Source organism: Chenopodium quinoa, unplaced genomic scaffold, assembly GCF_001683475.1.
Source record: "Chenopodium quinoa cultivar QQ74 unplaced genomic scaffold, ASM168347v1, whole genome shotgun sequence".
In the NCBI taxonomy this organism is placed as follows: domain Eukaryota; kingdom Viridiplantae; phylum Streptophyta; class Magnoliopsida; order Caryophyllales; family Amaranthaceae; genus Chenopodium; species Chenopodium quinoa.
This window is the reverse complement of record NW_018743732.1, coordinates 1-21,567: the sequence shown is the minus strand read 5'-3', so window position 1 is coordinate 21,567 and position 21,567 is coordinate 1. Positions and strand designations below refer to the sequence as shown.

The 21,567-nt window shown below is 34.9% G+C and overlaps 3 protein-coding genes, 1 long non-coding RNA gene and 2 pseudogenes across 4 annotated transcripts; 5 read left to right on the top strand and 1 right to left on the bottom strand.

Annotated features, from left to right (window-relative positions):
- Nucleotides 1-323: 323 nt before the first annotated feature.
- LOC110684621 (repetitive proline-rich cell wall protein 1-like) lies at nt 324-1,638 on the top strand. Its single transcript, XM_021861054.1, has one exon. It carries the CDS (start codon nt 413-415, stop codon nt 1,472-1,474), a length of 1,062 nt encoding a protein of 353 aa, XP_021716746.1. The 5' UTR covers nt 324-412; the 3' UTR covers nt 1,475-1,638.
- Nucleotides 1,639-3,294: 1,656 nt separating this feature from the next.
- On the top strand, nt 3,295-4,206 carry LOC110684687. The gene has a single exon (XM_021861128.1). It carries the CDS (start codon nt 3,295-3,297, stop codon nt 4,204-4,206), a length of 912 nt encoding a protein of 303 aa, XP_021716820.1.
- A 1,516-nt stretch (nt 4,207-5,722) lies between these two features.
- Nucleotides 5,723-6,271, top strand: LOC110684686 (repetitive proline-rich cell wall protein 1-like). Its single transcript, XM_021861127.1, has one exon. It carries the CDS (start codon nt 5,723-5,725, stop codon nt 6,269-6,271), a length of 549 nt encoding a protein of 182 aa, XP_021716819.1.
- A 460-nt stretch (nt 6,272-6,731) lies between these two features.
- Nucleotides 6,732-12,299, bottom strand: LOC110684619 (annotated as a pseudogene).
- Nucleotides 12,300-14,342: 2,043 nt separating this feature from the next.
- On the top strand, nt 14,343-17,621 carry LOC110684618. The gene is made up of 3 exons (XR_002503788.1): nt 14,343-14,555; nt 17,224-17,276; nt 17,358-17,621. It is a non-coding gene; the product is annotated as an uncharacterized LOC110684618 (long non-coding RNA).
- LOC110684617 lies at nt 14,553-16,339 on the top strand (annotated as a pseudogene).
- Nucleotides 17,622-21,567: the final 3,946 nt, after the last annotated feature.

Below are 21,567 nucleotides of genomic sequence, written 5' to 3'. Positions count from 1 at the left end.
TTTATGAAGTTTTTATGCAAAATATTATATGATATTAGTAATAATTTTTATACGTGATTCTGCTTACAATTTATCAATTTACCAGGCTGCTTCTTGATTGGCAGCTACTGAGCACTAATAATAACAACATCATTTGCATGTAGTCACTGGTAATTTGAACGTCCACATTCACATATAAAAAAAGAATAAGTCAATTAATATAATTGGTTACATACATTCAAACAAGATTGAGATGACAAGGATAAACCTAACGAATCTTTTTCATTTCATTGATTTTATATCAAGAAATAATTCAAAGACAAACCTTATATAAATCCCATCTACAAACAAGGAATTCCACAGCTCAAACTTCTTTTACTTAGCAATAATTCTCATAACACAATCTAGTGAGTGCCATTGGTCTCATATCACAATGGCTCTCAATCGTCTCTCTTTTACGTCTTTTCTTCTCGTGGCCTTAGTGGCAGTTTCATCTGCTAGTGATTCTTATTCATCACCGGTGTACAAGACACCAGTGTATACACCATCCCCAGTGTACAAATCGCCGGTGTACACACCGTCACCAGTATACAAATCCCCAGTGTACACACCATCACCCATTCACAAGTCGCCAGTGTACACACCATCGCCTGTATATAAATCCCCTATCTACACTCCGTCACCAGTTTATGAATCTCCAGTATACATGCCAACACCAGTGTACAAATCCCCAAAGTACACACCATCTCCGGTCTACAAGGCCCCAGTTTATAGCCCAACCCCATCATACAAGTCACCAACATACACTCCATCTCCAATATACAAATCACCAGTATACACTCCATCCCATGTATACAAGTCACCAATCTACACCCCATCTCCGGTTCATAAGTCACCGGTCTACACTCCATCTCCTATATACAAGTCACCAGATTACACTCCATCTCCTGTGTACAAATCACCAATTTACACCCCGTCTCCAGTTTACAAGTCACCCATCTACACTCCATCCCCTGTGTACAAATCACCAGTATACACCCCATCTCCAGTTTACAAGTCTCCAATATACAAGCCAACACCGGTGTACAAATCTCCATCGTACACCCCATCACCGAGTTACAAGGCTCCAGTCTACAGTCCATCCCCCGTCTACAAGTCACCAGTATACACTCCATCTCCTGTGTACAAGTCTCCTGTATACACACCTTCACCAGTGTATAAATCTCCATCATACACTCCATCTCCAATCTACAAGTCCCCAATTTACACCCCATCACCAATGTACAAGTCACCAGTTTACACACCATCCCCAATCTACAAGTCCCCAGTTTACACTCCATCACCAGTGTACAAGTCACCAGTTTATACTCCATCTCCTGTACATAAATCACCAAAATACACACCATCACCGGTTTACTCCCCTTCTCCCGTCTACAAGTCACCGGTTTACAAGTCTCCCGCATACACCCCAAGCCCTCCTCCATATGGCTATTGAGGAAATATATGACTAAATAATGATTGATTTTCTATGTATTTGTTTTTTTCTTCGACTTGTTATATGTGTTTAAAAGTACCCCAAATGAGGGTTATGTTGAGTGAAATTGTTCTTATTTGTTGTAGTACTTTCAATTCGAAATAATGGATTCAAAATTCTATAACCGTTTAATTTCTTATATTTATATTTTTGTTTTGTAGGTTTTGCCATCCGAGCATAAAATCAATTTTTACATCACCATTGTTATCATTTTATTTCCTTAAAATCAATTAGTACCTACTCTGTATGTTTCTTTTTAGTTAGTACAAAATTATTTATTATATCTCATAAATAATACCCTTTGTTGCAACTATAAAGAAACAGAGGTAGTATATTTTTACATCTTGATTATTATACGTAAAACAAGAAACATAGGTCTTTTTTAGTTCAATTTATTTTTACTTATTTCAGAAAAAGAAAAAAAAAAGTTCAGATTAGATCATAGTTTTATGTACAGCTTTTTATCGCTAAATTTCTTTAATTCCATACTAAAAAAATTTATGAAATTACATATTTAAAAAATACACATTATTACGAAGCTAACAAGACCACACTTGATATATTTTTTCTTTATAGATTATTGTTAAGGTCTTTGTTCAAATTAGACAATTAGATCAGATCAGATAAACAAAAATAAAGTGAACTAACAAGCCCTTAGAGTTATAAAGTTGATTGTTGAACCAGTGTTTGCTAATTATAATGAACTATTAATGATCAGATTAAGAGTAATTGCTCTACTTGCACAAAAAACTCTTATAGATAATGATCAAATTGAGCAACTAAAATGAGACAAAAGGGTTTAGATTGCAGACTTTGCATTAGAGATATGCGTAAAAAATCATTTATATGGAGTATATACATATTACTCCGTATTATATACAACTATACAAGTATCCTTTAAAAACCTGTCTTTATCTTGTTCAGATTAGGCCGTACTTTGGACCTCAAGCACTCTCCTCGTCAAAAAAATATTAAATAAAAGCACTTTCCTTATTTTCTCTTTTCTTCTTTGTAGTCTATCTCCTCATCTTTTGGCATCTTAATCAATACTCCCTCTGTTTTTAAATACTTGCTCTATTCTTTATGCGCGAATTTTTAAGAGAAATTGAAGAATGTAATAAAATATGATGGTAGTGGGATAGGTAAAATAATATAAAATTGTAAAAAGCAAAAATAGTTGAGACAATTGGAGGAGAGAGAATATATGTGAAATTAATAAAATATGATTTATATTGGGACCACTAGTTGAGAGAAATGAATTAAATAGTGTAAAAGCTTCCAAATAAAGAAATGAAGCAAGTATTTAAAAACGGCCAAAAATAAAAAGTGGAGGCAATAAAAACGGAGGGAGTAACAAATTCAGTACAACTAAGACAAGCATAGTCAAAATTAATACGGAGTACCAAGCTAATTGCACAAAATCATATACTAGTACAATTTTTGATAAAGTAGAAGAAAAAAAAAGATACTTCCTTCGTTTCTTAATACTTGCAACACTTCTCATTTCACAATTGCCAATACACTATTTCAATCATTAATATCTATAATTACCAATGTGTAAAAATTATACAAAAAATTGATATTATGAAAGTATAAATCGAGACGAGTAAAACAAGATCCCACATGACTATATTTTTCCTAATTTATAAATCATTAAAGCTAGTCAATGTGAAGAAAAAAATAATACGGCTACTTCATCAAGGGTTAATTGCAAATTTGAGTGGACTGTTGTGTGGAACTCTGACAATCCTCCTAAAGTAAAGAATTTTGCTTGGAGAGCTATGAAAGGAGCTGTGGCTGCCAGGCAGTGCCTGTTTCAAAGAGGTATGAATATAGATCCTATTTGCCCAATGTGTGGTAGTGAAAATGAAACCATATTACACATGCTTGCTCTCTGCCCTGAAGCAAAAAGAATATGGTATCTTTCACCCCTACGTTTAGAGGTGGAGAAATACGAGGGGGTGGGTTTTGGGGAGTGGTGTGGCTCCATCCGTGTTCTTCACAAAGATCCTCACTGGTGGAACATTCTCTTCGCAATTCTATGGGGAATATGGCTACGGAGAAATGTATGGTCCTATGAGAATAGGAAGAAAGATCTGATGGATGTTATCCAAAAAGCAGTGAGTGTGGTGGGAGATTATGAACAAGCTCAGCAGGCTTTAAGTTCGTCTGAAGGTAGGCATCAGTTGTTGGAGTCGAAGTGGAAACCTCCTACTCAGGGAATGATCAAGATAAATTCTGATGCTGCGATCTTTGATAACTCAGCTGTGGGATTGGGAGGTGTAATGCGTGATGCACTGGGGGAGGTTGTGGTGGCTACATGTCTATGCCTAAGAAGTAAGTATGAGGTGGATGTAGCTGAAGCCCTTGCATTGAGACACTCCCTACGCATAGCATTGGAGTCGGAGTTTAGGAAGGTGTGCCTGGAAACTGATTGTATGAAGGTGTTCAGTCACCTGACGAAGGGTTGTGCCCCTGCTACGATCCTTGGGATGGTTATTAATGATATAATGCAGTTAGCTCGTGGCTGCCAATCGTGCTCCTTCTCCTTCGTCAAACGAAGTGGTAATGGGGCAGCCCATGCTTTAGCCAAACTTAGTTCTTCTTATGGTGATCTTAGAGTTTGGATGGAAGAGGTTCCTAGTGAAATCTCACCCTTTGTAATGGCTGACTTAGCTTCTGCTTTTGAGTAATAAATTTGTTTGGTTCGGTTTTCGTCAAAAAAAAAAAAAAAGTGAGATATGTGAAATTGTAAATAGTGTAAAAGTCAAAGTGTTGTAAGTAAAAAAAAAAAAAGGAGGAAGTATAAGAAAGAATGGATGATTGGTGTGACAGAATTGCAATTGGAAGAAAAAAGATTGATTGAATTTCGAATAGTAATTCCAATTGAAAGAAAGCATAGTATAGCATAAGAGAAGCTAAGAGAATGGGAAACTGAGAGAACAAGTAGCGTCGTTATGATGCCAGAGTACCGTGTTCATGATACTTCAGGAGTATAATAGAAATTGCGCAAAACTCCTCTTCCCCCTTCTTTAGTCATCCATAATGTAAGTGTAAGAAATAAAATGTCAAATTCTCTAAAATCGAAGTATATAGATGATGACCGGCTTTCTAAAATACTCCTAAATGGGGATGAAAAGACGACATGAAAAAAATGAGCGAGGATAATATAATTGTAGACACGGAAAGTTTATGAGTGTTTTACATTAAATTAAATAGATTAATTTGGGTTAAATTATGTTAGTAATCCATTTTAATTATTTTTGGCCCACCCAAATATATAATCCGAATTAATCAAATAGAATTCGGATTATAAAACAAATTAAATGGAACAGGAAAAGACTTCTTAGTTATAAAATGGGCCAGGCCCAAACCTACCAAGTCCAACCGGGTTCTCATCTCCTATAAATACAACATTCTTCCATTAGTGGAGAGGATCCAAAAATCATTATTCTCAAGAGCTTATAAAACTCAACCGGAATTCTCTCTACTCAAACACATTTGAATACAGGTTGACATCATCAAACGTCACCCTGCATTCGAACTCAGGTTGACAACATCAAACGTCACCCTGCATTCAAATCTAAGTCGACTTCATCAAACGACGACCTACAGGTGTCGCACACGTGTAATCATAAAGCCGCGGAACAGAATCAGAGGATTTAGTTTATTATATTATAAATTGTAATACAGAAATTGTACCCAATTCAAATATTAATATAAATTTATTTGTTACTTTATTTCCCGTCTTTATTTATTTAGACTCGAAATTTGTGTAAACAATAACAATCATAACAATACTCAAGACAGTAGCTTTGTCTACTATTCCAGGGCTGCTTTTACAAATCAGCAGCCACCATTTTTTAATGTACTTTGTGCTAAAATGCAGCTAAAATGCCCTTTGTCACAGCAACAAAATGTCAGAGAACCTCTGATGATTTCCTAATGTCTGCTTCATTGTAGGAGTGTGAATAATACCACAACCTTGCTGCTGCTACCGTCTTTATCTCCTAGCTATCATGTAACATGTGCTGTTAATGTAGAAATCGGTCCAAGGGGAGTTGCATATAAAAGAATACAACATGTCATCTACTTAGCTCCATCCAAATTACATTTTTCTCATCCTAAACTAGTCTTACAGCCTCAGAAAGATCAAGATTGATGGCTCGCCATCTTTTTTGCTTCATGTCTTTGATACTTGTGTTCAAAATGGCTGTTGTATCTTCTGCCAGCGAACTCGACAATGGTTATATCCCGAAACCAGAGAACAGCATTCCAGATAACCAACCAAAACAACAGGACAACGGCAACCCTGTGGACAGTCCAACAAATTTCAACATACCAATTAAATCGGAACCCAAACCAAAGGTACCTGTGACTTCACCATCACCAGGGCACAAGAAGCCTAAGTACAACCACCCATTAACAATCTACAAAAAACCATTTCCCACCCCATTGCCCGTACATAAGAAGAAGCCAATATACAAGAAGCCCATATATATTCCGAAGCCTATCTATATTCCAATTTACAAGAATCCAACTAATGATACTCCTGCCCAAGCTCCAGCTCCAGCTCCAGCTCCAGCTGAGGATGATTATCCTGTATACCCTCCACCTTCACCTCCATCTTCATCTTCATCTCCACTTCCACCTTCACCAATCCAATCTCCCACAAACGGTGCACCTCCACCATATAAGTCACTAGACTATATTCCAGCTCCAGTATTTGACCCTCCAATTAATGAGCCCTCTCGTTGAGACTAGCTAATTTCTCATGCTACATATCTCTGCCGTTTACAAAATATCTATTATAGCTCTTCCATCTATACCTCAAATTCGGCTATCAAAATACTGTACTAGGAAGAATATACTAGAGTTTTTTCTCTGAAACTGAGAAGTTACTTCTTTGAGTACAAGGAATGAAAAAAAAAAATATTTATTCTTGATCTTCTAAATTAATTTGTGTAAGGGAATTGGTCAGTGTTATATGTACTTTCATATAATGAAAATAAACATCAATAACTATTTTGCAAATTCCGTCTATTGTATAACTATAGATAGCACTCAAACCAGGCCAGGAGACATTGTTTTGATCATCTTAAGGTCCGGAAGTTTTCATAGGGAGCACTTTAAAACATGCACATGTCAGAAGCAATTGCATATTTATCACAACTCCCTACTTGAAAGAACAAAAATGAGGTAACAATGTAAGAGCTGATTCTAAGGAATTTATAGAGTATCTGATTCTGAAGAATGTTCCCTTGCAATGCAAACCTAAGTACTTGAAAGTGGCAAAGTTTCAACACCTTCTCCCCTAAGTTCATATTGAATGTATAAAATACTACATAAAGTATGTTAGAAGAGTGATATTATTGTGCTAAGCACATTAACTATTGCAACTATAAAAACATAAAGTCGTAAGTTTAACTCTAAAAAATCATATTGGACAAACACAATGAGACAGAGGAATTACGTGTAAGAGGTTTGAAATAAATACTAAGCCCCTCCACTAGTTTCACAGTAACTTCAATATCGGTTATTTATGTCCCGACTAATCTTCCTATGAGTATTACATTGCAAACACCCACTATAGAGTTCAAGTGAGAACAAATTAGACTACCATTTTCAGAAATTGTTTACAGAAAATAATTTGCAGATATTCTCTCTAAATTTAGGCAGTGATTAATTTCAGGAATTTGAATATCTACTTACATGTGATGCAAAAGCTGCTGACACGCTGACAGATTCTAAGGAAAAAAAGAAAGTCTAGCTGATTTCCATAATAATATCTAAACTATAAGCCATCAAAGTTGGAGAGTATCGTTTTCATATTTTATGAACTGATAACAGCTAAAAACTACTTAGAATCAATAGACACAAAAAAACAGCCTTAATCTCATGCTGTCATGCTATGCATTTACACACATATTTCTAATTAATCTCAATTTGAAACAAACCTGGAACTTTCATCAGCATGGTTTTGCATCTTGTATTCTTGTAAGGCCTTCATTTCATCAATGGAGGTAAACGACAGGGATCCCTATTTTCGGGGGTACACATCGTGTATTTGTCGAGGATTGTCAGTAAAAGTGGGATAAAAATCAAAAGGTATGAAATTCATTCGCCCTTAACGCCATGATACATGTGCTGGATGAATATTGAAGAAGCACAGAAACCAATTGCACCAAGCATTAAGAAACAAGCATAACAAATGCAAGCGTTGTAGCCCAGGAAGAAGCACAACTGCATGAAAGCATCCATATGTGACCTGGCATAGAAGTATATACAATAGACAAACATAAACATAGCTGTTGATCCACCACGTAATACCGACCTGCAGAAATAGAAGAAAAATTTAAGCTTTGATGAGAAAGTCAGCAGCGACTATAACAGGAGGAAAATACAAAGTTAAGGCATCCTGGAAGAAAATAAGGCTACATGTAAGAAAAAATGTTTTCTCTATATTTGTATTTGGTTCAAAGGAAAACAACTTGAGAAAAATTGTAACTTGATGGAAAGCGATATTTCAATGGAATTTAGGTTTTGCACTTAATTGTCCATCATTTGGTTCATTGTTAGAAGAGAAAAGGGCAAAGGGAAAGAAAGGTGGAAGAAATTGATTTTCCTCTCAGCCATATAGAGCCCACATGTTGCATGAATCAAGTAAGCAACAATGGAATATAAACAGCATACCTCCACCACCATTCAGGATCTTCCACAGAAAGTTGAATGTATGTCAAACCAACACTTAATATAGCAGTCAGTAAGACAAGGATTGAGAAGCTGATGAGCATAATGCTCGGCAGTGTAAATAGTTTGTAGCTCCACATGCTTGCATATAGCAGATGCAGCTCCACGAGAACTGCACTGAAAGGTAAGAGACCACCCAGAAGCATCTGAATGTGGATTTTTCTATACCAATTTAATGGAGGAATCTCTCTCACATACTTCTTGCTAGAAGGCACAACTTTTGTACATCTGTAACGACATCCAACAATCCCTCCTAATGCAAGAAGTGGGGCAGTAACAAATGTATGTATGAGAAATATCACAACAATGGTGCCAAAAGGTAGAGCAGCTGTAGACCCATATGATACTGCTACTGTATTAAGGATAGAAAGTACAAGTGCCAATGGACCCATAAAGAGAATCCCTGTCAGGAGGACACTTCTTTCCTGCAAAATTAATTTATGTTCATTGAACCATTGAAAATATTATAATACTCCCATCCCTAAACAATAGCCCACGTATTTGATCATTTTTTAGAGATGTTATTATAAGTAGCATTACTTTATGAACTTTTGAATATACACCGTATCAATGTTGTGTTTTCTGATTAATATTATCATTGAGGATAGTATGGGAATAAATGGCCTGTTATTTTGAGATGGTTTGAAATAGAAAGGTGGACTATTATTTAGGGATGGAGGGAACATAGCCAGTCATAATTGAATCACCCATGCTGCCATGCATGCCGCACACGGAAAGAAAAGGAAAGAGGGGAACACAACTGTAATTCAGATGCATTTGAGATAGAGATTTTTACCCATCCAGTTTCGGAAAATTGGCAATGAAATGAAGCAGCAGTATATCCTGCAACTGCAGACGTTACAGTGTAAATGACAACAACAGCTGTCCATAAAGTCCCATGGGTATATGGCACTAGAAGACCGAGGGAGGTTAATACAAACAAACAGCAAAACCTGAAAAGTTTCATATATAGGCTAGTAAGGTACACCAGGAGTGCTGCAGCAGACAAGTTATAGCAGACGTTCATATTCAATATGCTGGAAGCAAACAGGTCCAATAGAACAATACTACCAAACAGAATGCAGATTAAACTTGATAAGTCTACACATAAATGTTGCACATATTTGATGCAAGTAACAAGTATCAGAGCACAATGATCCAATTAGTTGCCTTACACAAGAAAAAGTTGAGTGCCACAGCCAAGCACAGCACAAAAGAGAGGCAACAATGTCGGGCATCTGAAAACATCACCCTCAATGCACGCCCATCCAATCTCTCTATCGTCTTCATCTCCATTTGAATACCTAGAATACAAAATGATTAATTGTCAACCAAGGAGAAGCTAGAGCCCTGCCTGAAAACAAAAAAATTTAAGTAACAGTGCAAGTAATGACTGGCTGCTAAATTACTTTCTTAAATCATTCTTGATATTCCACCAATATAGCACAGCCAGTAATCCATTGATAGCAAAATGATGACAGCTGAATTAATGAATGAAAACCAGTGAAGTTGCTGAACTGGTGAGAGCAAAGATGCCTTTGAATATCTTCTCATTCTGTTTGCAAATCGCGTTGATGTTGCATTCCAATTTGCTGAGTAAGTAAACTTTACATTAATTGCAGCATCTTCTGTGATGTCAACAACATGACTGGGGTCACTGAAAGCGTGCACTTCTATAACATTATTGTCATTGTATAAGACATCTAACTGAACATGTGTGAATAGATAGGATCTTGACCCTTTCATATAGGGGTTCAAGCTCTCTCCTTCAACTATCCCAATGAATCCCCAAAATGGGAGGTCATCAAAGAACATTTGAAAGTAATAATCCCTCTGAATTGCATCACGAAATTTAACAAGTTCCTCCCTTCCAAGTTTAGTGGTGCACCATTCCTCTGCTATTTTCATTTCCTGGAACCTTATATCATAGCGTGTGTTTGTCAGACGATCACCACTTAAAACCTCGCCAAGTGATTCCTTTCTTCTGATTAAAGGATCTGCAATCAAAGAGTTGAAGAACAAAACACACAATTCAGCTACGGCAACAGAGCTCTTTTCAATGATTTGTTTTGAAATTTGCACTGATTTAGTAGAAAATCTTAAAAGACTAACAGGACCACATACTCTGACTGAATATATTTTGCAGACAAGAGGTCATTTCAAACATATCAAGAGATGCACTTATACTAGATAAGACATGAGAATCTGTCATTTTAGGTGCATAAACTGAAAGACTGCAGAGCCACATTTGATACATCACCCAGGAGAGGATAATGAAGCAAGCCGTCTTGCAGATATCCGGGAAATAGCTCAAGTTTTTGAAATGCAAAGGTAAGAAGTTAAGAACTAAGAAAGGATTGTGTAAACTAGCGAAGAAAAGTCTCAGTCTCTTGAATTACATCCATTGCATAGGCAGCTAATTAGCATCATAATATGTGCTACGCAGCCCTTTACCCAGTCTCACAAGAGTACACGGCATTAGTCTGCAGTCATCAAACCCAGCTACTAATCATCATATGCCATATTGCTTTGATTATACTTCACAACTATATTTCCGCTTCTAAAACTGTTTATCCTTCCACACTTAAATAGATAGCCTAGATGGGTTTCGATATCTTCCGCTATCTTAAGAAAGTCCTAATATAGTTACGATAGCACAAAATTGCAAGGCTATGCATCAGTAAACTGACAGCTGAAATTCAACTTACTTTACTAAGTTTGAGCTCACAGTCTGCATGATTATAATTGCAAACATATGTATAACAAATGAATGTTAGTTCAATCTTCTACCCAATCTTGACAGAAAATGCACTAATTGTTACTTGTATAAGACTATTAGCCAACCTGGGCGGCAGAATGGCAAATCGAAATATTCGTACGCCTCACTGCAAAAAGACAAAGATTCATATCAAAATTCCCTCACCAAAGTACTAACAATGCTAATCCTGCAACACTTTTCTGCAACAGAACTACAGATCTAAATAATATTCCCAACAGAACTATATAAGAAACAATGAAATCGAACTCGAAATTTTACCAAAGTCAGATGCCACATTGCCAATAGCAATAACAAGTCCACATTGCCACATTGTCTCAAAAATCTTCTACATTCAAAAAATTACAGAATACTTGTCCTAAATCATAATACACCCACAAGATCAAATTTTTGAATCCGGGAATGTAGCAATCGCGAAAACACTAAAGAAAAAAAAATTAGCCATATCCTCAAATTTTCTGATTTATTAACCCCATTAATTAATTAATTAAAGAAATGATTACTATTGAAAAATCACTAAAACTTAACAATACTATATTCTCAGGAAACAAAGCAAGGCCAAAATTTTAAAGCTAAAAAATCAAACCAATTCTCCAATAAAGGCAATAAAATGAAATTTGGGAACAAATTATAAGTCAAAATAAAAATTAGAAAATGGTGGGTACCTGGGATTATTCAAAGGGCCAACTTTGTTGGCAAAAATAGGGATTTGATCGCCCACATTGTAGTGGTGATTGAAGGAATAAACAGGAGGAAAAACCCAGAATTTAATCATTAAAATTAGCAACAAATTTGGGAACTTTGACATGATTAACTTAACTAGCTACTTTGATCTTTCTGACAGTGACAGTGTCTGAGATTGAGAGAAATCGTTTGGGGGTCACCGTAGAAATGACGTAGGAGTATATTTTACGGAGAACCTGATTTTTAGCTCAAATGTGCCAATTTTTGTTTTTGCCTTTTTGGTTATAGTATGAACATTTTTGTGGGAATTTGAAGTACAAGATTTTTTTTATTTTTTTATTTGGGTTTATACGTAGGAAGTTTTAGAATTAAGTATAAAATTAGAGACTCAATTCTTGCAAAATATGGAGAAAGGGGACTCTATTTATTTAGAGGAAAAGGGAATTGGGGTTAAATTTCCGGTGGTAGGGGTATTTTTTAGGTGACTTAACTGATCTTTTAACCCAAGAAGAATCAAGTCCCTTGTAAAGAATTGAGTCCCCTCAATATTACCTGGATTAAACTAGACAAATTCAATCCCTTCATTAATCATTTCTGCTGATTGTTTTCAAAAATATAGTCGTTTGAAATTAAGAAAGTGCAATAGCAATACAAAAGCTTTGTTCTTGAATTTTTTTTAATGTTTGTTATCCAAAAAAAAAAATATTTCTTTCAGTAATAATAATAAGCCAAAGCATGTTCTTCATCTCTCTGGTTTGTAGCTTATTTGTCTTGCATTTGTAGCAGAAACACACATCGCAATTTTAGTAAAGGCTTTAGAGCCTTAAAATTAAAAAATAAAAAATAAAAAATAAAAAAAATGATTATCGATATGTCCTGTGTATATTGCAACAGAAGGTCAATAAAGAGAGTTTCTAAGACAGTCAAGCATCCTTTTATGAGATTTCTAATATGCCCAAACTATAAAATAAGTAGATGGGTGTGATTATATTAGGTGGTAGATGGGTTGACAGTCCACCTAAGTCAGAGTTAGCTTATGAGATGGTCATGATTTTAAAGAGAAATGTGGAGTTGGAAGGTCGAGAATGTGATGAAGATGATGAAGAAGTTAAACATTCAACGTATTGTAATTCTATGCCTTATTTTTGTTCCAAAAGAGGAAGGAACTCCAAAATAAAAAAATAAAAATAATTGACCAAAGGGACTCAATTGTTTAACCAAGGGGACTCAATTCTTTTCCTTATTTAATTAAAACCCACCGAAAACCCAAACCTATTCTAGCTCAGTCCCTTTTCCCTCTGTAAAATAGATAGAGTCCCCTTCCTACACATTTTGCAAGAATTGAGTCCTTTGTTTTATACTTAACTCGGAAGTTTTAGTTTTAATATACATCTAAAACAAACAAAAATTTGGTCTTAATTACATACTTTGTATGTTAGATAGTTATACTAGTACAAAAATACGTAGTATATGGTTTTGTTATCACTTGAAATTATGTTAATATTCTTTTGTGTTGAGCATTGATAATTTAGTATCGAAAATTCTAATATATAGTATAGGCGTACCCAAATATATTTTGATGAAATAATGAGCATTAGATTATCCTTGGTATTCCTCAAAAAAAAAAAAAAAAAAAAAAAAAAAAAAAAAAAAAAAAAAGATTATCCTTGGTAAATCTGCATCCACATGCATGAATGTATGTAAGAATCTTCATCTTCATGCACGAATCCACATTGTTGTAGTGGTCTTTTCATGCATAGGTGATGGTGTTGGTCAGGGCCTAGATTTGGCACGCAATCTTAAAATAAGCGAACTGATGATCGAACTTGTGTGCAAGCACTTCTTGTTGGAGCTAGTAGCTACAGTGAGAGCACTCATCTCCTTAATCACTATCTTTCATTACGCAATAAAAGGATTTGGAATTTGAGGTGATTCACGTCTACCGAGAGGACAGTTGTGCAACTGATTACTTAACAAATCTGATTGAACAGACTAATTGTATAGGCTTTATTTATGACCCTTGAGGAAGATTTTCGTAGTTTAGCCTTTCCATGCTTAGATCCCACTTAATTCATGTACACTGATATGGATTACGTAATCGGGTTAGTTCTTCGCATTTGGATCGTGTCCAATACCAGTTCATTATCCATATCAGCCTCTTTCGCCACCCACGTGGAAACCTGCTTCTAGTCACGTGGACACCCATTGCCCACTTGACAACACACTCACATAGATCGACACATGGTACATGCTATGAGATTTCTATAAAATACCCCAACATATCTTACTTTTAAGGTACAATATTCTTAACCTGAACACTCTCAAATTACATTCTCATCCATATCGTACTAATACTGACTTTAGCATTTCGTACTCTCAAATTACAATGCCCATAAAGGTAGGAAGATAGAATTTGTGTCGGATAAAATTCGAACCTCATACCTCAAGAATGGGAGACGAACTCTGGGCCATTGCCGCAAGAGTTCCTTCTCAAAATCTAAAATTAAATGTCAACTCATTATGATACACTATTCAGTCCAGTGTGGTTGGTCTGCTGAACATTTTTTCTCTTTCTTTTTTAAAAAGAACAAGAAAAAAGAAAAAAGAAAAAACAAAAAGGACTAAGAATAATGGTCCGCCGTATTTTTCAAAAGGATGGTGAGTCTCTCTCCCCAACTTACGCCTGCGATCAAGCCTTGTGCTTGACTCGCTCATAACACAATGATGCCCCTTCAACCTACCGCATTTTAGCCATTCTATCTGATCAAATCCAACGAATTTTCGGAGGATTTGTTCATCTGGGTTCTATTTTTGTGCACTATATTCAACTGGGTATGTTTCAATTTTCCCGTTTTTGGATTCTTTAACCAATTTTCACAACTGGGTTTTTATTATTTAATCGGAAAGTTTGCTTCTTTTTGATATTGTAAGATTATGTTGGTTTTGTGATTAATCGCCTGTTGATTTGTGTATGTTTTGACATTTGTAATTCTCAAAGTTTGGATCTTTCATTTGATTGGAAAATCTTGCAGTTACTTGATGAAGATGTCTGTCTTGCTATTATTAGAAATGAAGTGTTTGTGTTGTTGATTCAGATTGGGTATTGAAGCAATGCGAAATACCCATTTTTTTAATACAATGATTTGTTGTTTTGTTGAAAATTTGGCTGAAGAATTAGAGGATGATGTGATCAGGATACAATACATTGGGATATGTATGATATAACTAATTAATCTTCAATTGCATTTGAAGAAGCAAAACCCAAAATTCTGTTGTTGGTTTTGGGGTGAATTGAATTTGGTTTATGATTAGAGTAGAAGATGGAGAATTTACCTGTTGAAGTGATTGGAAACATACTGTCCCGCCTCGGGGCTGCTAGGGAAGTTGTGATTGCATCTGCAACGTGCCGGAAATGGAGAGAGGCTTTTCGAAAGCACCTACATTCTCTTTCATTCAATTCCAATGATTGGCCTGTTTTTCGCGATTTGTTGACTAGCCGGCTAGAGATTTTGATTACACAGACAATTTTCCAAACTACTGGCTTGCAAGGGCTTACAATCTTGATGGATGATGTTGATGAGTTTTCGGCTTCAACAGTTATTGCGTGGCTTATGTATACTAGGGAAAGTCTGAGAAGATTGTATTACAATGTTAGGACTAGCCCGAACCTTAACATTCTGGATATTTGTGGGAGACACAAACTGGAGATGCTGTCTTTGGCACACAATACAATCATAGGAGTTGAACCTAATTATCAAAGGTTTTTCTTGCCTCACTTCGCTTTCCCTGAGTTATGTCAGCATTTCAGCATTGGATTTGAACCTTCTTACTACCGCTTGCCCAAAACTTGAGACCTTATCCCTAATTAATCCCGAGATTGCCATGTCAGATGCCCAAGTGAGTGTTGAATTGAGCAGTCCAACGCTGAAGACTATATATGTTGAAGCCATTAGTTTGGACAAGTTCATTTTGGAGGCTGACTCTCTCGAGGATATGCATCTGAAAGATTGTGCTCTGGAGCAGTTCGAGCTTATTGGGAAGGGGACTTTAAAGCGTTTTTCAAATTGATGATGTTAGTGTTATACATCTTGATATTGGTGAAATAGCTGAAAATCTTGAAGTTATTGATGTCAGCAACTTCACAATCATTTGGCCAAAATTTTATCATATGATCTCTATGTCGTCAAATTTGAGAGTACTTCGGCTTTGGGATGTGGTGTTTGATGATGAGGATGATGTAGTTGATTTGGAAACTATAGCTATTTGCTTCCCATATCTAAGCCATCTTTCATTAAGTAATGACTTGAGGGACGGTGTGATTCACTATGGATTGGAGGGTTCTTATCATCTGCACAATGTAGCTGTACTAGAAGTTGGTTGGACTGTTATCAGTGATATCTTCTCCCATTGGGTTGAAGAGCTTTTGCAGAGATGTCCCAACCTCGAAAAGTTGATCATTCATGGGACTGTTTCCGATGCCAAAACACCTGAAGAATGCCAAATGTTGGCAAAATTTTACTTCCTCCATTGTTCGGCTGATGCGGCAGTATATGCATGTAGATGTGTATTTTGAATATGAGTAGGGGCAACAATGTCTCTTTGTACACCCGAAATTTTGGTTTTGTCAAAATTGTTGATTGATCACGTGTTACGTACTTCTGTGAATGACAAGAATGAGTTTTCCTTTTGTTGGATAAGATTGAGGCATTGAGCAGGCAAGGCATGTCTGCCTATTTTTTTGTACCTGTCGTTCAATTTATCAGCTTCCATGTTTTATTTGATTCAAGATATATCCTTTTTCCCTTTCTACTGGACGTTGTATCCACTCTCTTTGTTTTATATTGCACAATGTGTTTGATTTAGATGAAATGATTTACTCTTGATGGTTGATGAGCATGGTCGTTTATTGTTCTCTGTGTTTGACCTTAAAAGTAGCTCCCTTGAGCTGCCAACCATAGGAAAGCTAATGGTATGCATCTAGTTGTTTTTAAATCGTCTAACTCTGCTGGAAAGTCTGAATAAGAAGAGTTTCACTTGGAATGGCAGACTGGCAGGTTACATATTCCAACTTACTTTTCTATAATCTGGTTTTTAAAATTGGATTAGCCTTGATACTGTGTTTTGTATATTGTTCCTTTTGCTCTATCCACTTTATCTGATTTTGCATTTTTTTGTTCTGTCATGTATAATGTGCATGCTTTAATTCAGTATATGATCATGAATCTACTGTATATCCGAGTTAATGATGAAGAAGTTCAAAGTTCTTTTTTTTTTTTTTTTAAGCTATGGAGACATGGAGTAAAGGGTTCAAGAATCTTTTTTTCCCTTTAGTTACGGGTGGTGTAAGAAGAGGAAGACTGGGAGAAATTTAGTATAATATAAGAGTTGCAGTGTAGCTTACTGCAGTCCATGATGACTTTTTTTTTTTGAAAGAAGTCCATGATGACATTAGCATTACATGCTTTCACTGATGCCCGTCTTACTTCACTATGTTTATCAGGCACCCTGCCCAGAGCTTTAAAGAGACAAATCACCGGTGTGGACTTGGGATAGGTTAGTGTTCTAATATGTTGACATGAAATGAATGAATATTGAAAGTGGACTGACAGGGTACTGCCTTTATTTTCTGTACAGTTCTAACTAGTAAACCTGAGTCCCAACAGCTACTAGAACAGTGTACCTTACTATCTTTTGGGATTTAGTCGGGACTTGGAGCCTAGATGGTTAAGGTGTTCCTGAACTCTGATGGGCCTGGGAGTGGGGAGCGTATATGTTATCTTCTAGATGTCTTACTACAGGCGTGTGAAGCTACTGACTTAGATGTCTGATATAATGTTTGTGCATATTGTGTCTCAGACAATGTATGATGCTGCTAATATAAACTGTTGTCTGTCTGTCTATCTGATGTATCTGAAATATGTTTACTTGTTCAAATATTATGCTTCATGTCTGTTTACTCTGTTAAGACTAAGGCGGAACTAAATTACCGCACCTTTATTCTTGCCTTACTGTTAGTGATATTACGCTAGAGCACGTGGTATTTCGTGTTTTTCCTAAGTTAAATGTATCTAATCACCTATATTAATTCATCTTTATAATGTTTGATAAGTATGCAATTAAGTTTATCTAGACTTTATAATGCAGAAAGTACACGATTAGGTGCACCGTATTCAAATTTTCTGCAAAGAGTTGGTTTGAGTGTGTGATTGAATCCTGTAGTCTTTCATCTGATCTCTAGACTTTCGTGACCTTAAAGAACAACTGAAGAGAATAGGAAGAAGAAAAATTTTAAGCAAACAAATTATGCATAATTGACAGATGCAGGAAAGAAACAAGTGCAGGAATAAAATTACAACGATACCCTTGATCCCGGCTGAATTCTACCCCTCCCTATCTCCAAGTTGCTTCATCGGACAAAGGTGGAGGCGGAAGGGAACCTTCTCCTACACTGGTAGAACTATAGAAGGTCAAAGAGGGACCGTCGCCTCAACATGAAAAGCCAAAAAGGACAGGCAAAACCATTCAAATTCAATAAAGACTCGATAAATTGTTCTTTCGGCCATCATGGCTATCTTTTTATGCAGAGGATAGAAATGGTTGAATGCAACAGAAAGCAAATATTGCAAACCAACCAAAAAGGCTCACCTTTTAGTAAACTTGGAGATTGGACTTCCCCTACTGACCACCCTGACCAGGAATAATAATCGTACTTCAAAGTTTGAATTAAATTGGCAAATGAATATGAATATTCCAGATTTATGAATAAAGAAATTTTTCTATATTTGCTTAATTTTCATTGAATATTGCTTATATAGAAGTGAGAGAAGTTCATCAAATTTTCCCATCAAATCAGAATTTTGGAGCAACGGAAGTTACTTTAAAATCCTTAAAATGGCGTATATTAGTATATTACTATAGTTTACAGTTTTAATATGATGTTAAAGGCAACAGAAGAACTAAAAAAACTGATTTTTATTTTAACAACTGGATTCGATAGCTTAGAGCAGCAGCCCAAGTTAATGCAACGCGCTGTGCCATAGAAGCAAACAGGGTCTGAGGGTCTCAGTTGTAACTCAATCTTAACAAGAAAAGGATTAACGTATTAATTAAACTGTATGTTCTGATTGATTTGTATTTCTTGATTAGATTATGATACATTCTTAACAAGGATATCATAGATTATCCACATGACAATTGCTCAATTAAGAATTAAGTACATGCTTACATACGTTTCTTGGACTGGCTTATCACCCCTTTTTTTTCTACATTTATCAATAATCATTTCATGCCTTTTTACAATAATTTTTTTGCTCTTTTTCTTTCTGTTTATTTTTTCAAAGTTTAAAACATAAATTAGTCATTTATGCATTGTTGTTGACTTAAAATAATGGCTTTCTTAAAGAGACCATTTTCAGTCCATTTTTAAAACTAATTTAATAATAAAAATAACTTTTTTTCATGCTTAAGCAACAAGCAAGGATTATACTCTAGCTTAATCACATCCATAAGTCAATATAAAATTAAGATTATATTGATAAATAATAACACAATTGAACGAAACCAATCGCCTTCGGACAGAAGAACAAGCAACATAATTAAATAAAGATCAAGGATTAGTTTGAATACAATTACAACATTCATAGAATCTTCTGATTGCCTAGCTAATCTTTCAACTTTTCATGTAATCCGCATGAAAAACAAGTCTTTAAGTCGCATTTAGAAGTTGAAAGTATATTATTATTAGTTCATAAAAAAACTTAATTACAATAAATATAATTTAATATTAATCTATAAATCTAATCCATAGAACATCTAGCTGTTCACCAATCACCAGAATCGCAAACATTTTTTTTTTTAGACCAATCATTGATTACATAAGGAATAATTGGTAGGAAGCATAATTTTACCTACAAAAAGGTTCGATATGAGCATAATATTACAATTTTTATTAAAACAAATAATTAATAATAAAAATAATACAATAAAATTTGGTGACACCTCTTCCAGTAATCCAGTCTTCCCATTAGATGTAAGAAATGGGTCGTTACCAAAAAGTTTGTGTCTTTTTTCTTTTATGTGGAAATGCATTTCATTAAGTACATACAAACGTAAATATAGTTATATAGTAATGCAACTCATCATGCGTATCCTTTCTTAAGTGTAACAAAAAGGTTCATTCTCTGATCTCCTCTTTTTTTCCTTTCACTAATGCTATTCAAGTCCCATGCAAAAGGTTACGCACTTGTGACCTTTTCTTAAGATTACACGGGATTGTAGAGAAAAAAAAATATTGAAATAAAAACGACATATGGAAGGGTAACTCATCATAGACAAAATAAAAGACCATGGAATAAAAACTTACGTTACTTGCATTACCTTTCCTTTTTTTTTTTTTTTTTTTTATGTCCAAATTTCCTCGATTTAATCTGAAAGTAAAAGGCAATGTATTGTAGAAATATAGAAAATGTATTTTTTATAGTAAATACTTTCTTTTATTAATACAATTATTCAAATTAGTTGTCGGAAAGTTCATTACATACTCCGTATCTTATTTGAGTTATTTCTTAATTAGTTTTTCTATTTATTCATTTCCATTCTACCAAATTAATTAGTTGTAAGGAAATAAAGAAGAATTTATGGACTAACAACAACCACCTCATAGAATTTTAGAAAAAAAAGGCACCTAATTGAAGGAATAAGGGCCCTAATTTTGGAAACTAATGAAACTAATCATTTTATTCATATTAATCATACATAATCAATGAGAACTATAAAAGACTAGTATGATATGCAACAAAAAAAAAAAAATACACACACACATATATAATATATATATATATATATATATATATATATAATATATATATATATATATATATATATATATATATATCTATATATATATATATATATATATATGTATACATACATATATATATAGATACATATATATATATATATATATACATACATATATATACACATAGAGATTGGATCATGTGAAAACAAACCTAAAGCTGAAAACTGAAAACAGATGATCTAGACCATTGAATTTTCATCTGACGGATTAGATTACATTCGCGTTATTTGTAATCTTGACCGTCCATTCTCTCTGCTCTATTTTTATCTTTCTTCAATCTCACGATATCACTGGTTCTCTATCCTTCTCCCAAAAAATCATCAAATTTCAGAGGAATTTGCTTCAATCTCATCAATAATTTGCTTCAATCTTCATCAATTTCGTCTTTAGCTTCAAAATTAAACCTGAAAAGTGAGTTTTGCGTTTCAACAATCAATTATGTGAGTTAATCATTTTCGTCGCTGAATATTCATCCCAATGAAGCGAGTTTTGAGCTTTCTCGATCCTCCATTGAAGCGAGTTTGAGCTTTCTTCTCCATTGAAGCGGCTTCTCAGGTAGTATTTCTTAAATTATCGACTATCAATTTCACAATCTAGGGTTTATTTCTAGTTAATTGCTCGAATGTTTTTGTTATGAAATATAAATTGTTGTTTGGATTCGAATTTGTTGAATAGCATGCGAATTTTGTCGATTCAAGCATTTAATTGTTTTTAGATTTTATGTGTCATGTATTGTGAGTTTGTGACCCTTGAATTTATGTAAAATTGGGGGATTAGAGCAATCTTGAGCTCTTCATTGTGCCTTTTGCTTGGTCGGTTTGTTGTCACGGATTCATGGGGGAATTCGAGTAGTTTAGCATCTGTTTCTTGTGATTGTACTGCCTTGCATTTTGATGCAGAGTAAAGATGAGAAATAGGGTTACATTTTTGGGAACTAGCAAGCTGAACTTGGTGAAATTGTATAATTTCTTGGATTATATTTTC

What these genes read in the sequence shown, in the direction of transcription:
- LOC110684686 (XM_021861127.1), top strand. Translation starts at nt 5,723, where the DNA reads ATGGCTGTTGTATCTTCTGCCAGCGAACTCGACAATGGTTATATCCCG.
- LOC110684621 (XM_021861054.1), top strand. Translation starts at nt 413, where the DNA reads ATGGCTCTCAATCGTCTCTCTTTTACGTCTTTTCTTCTCGTGGCCTTA.
- LOC110684687 (XM_021861128.1), top strand. Translation starts at nt 3,295, where the DNA reads ATGAAAGGAGCTGTGGCTGCCAGGCAGTGCCTGTTTCAAAGAGGTATG.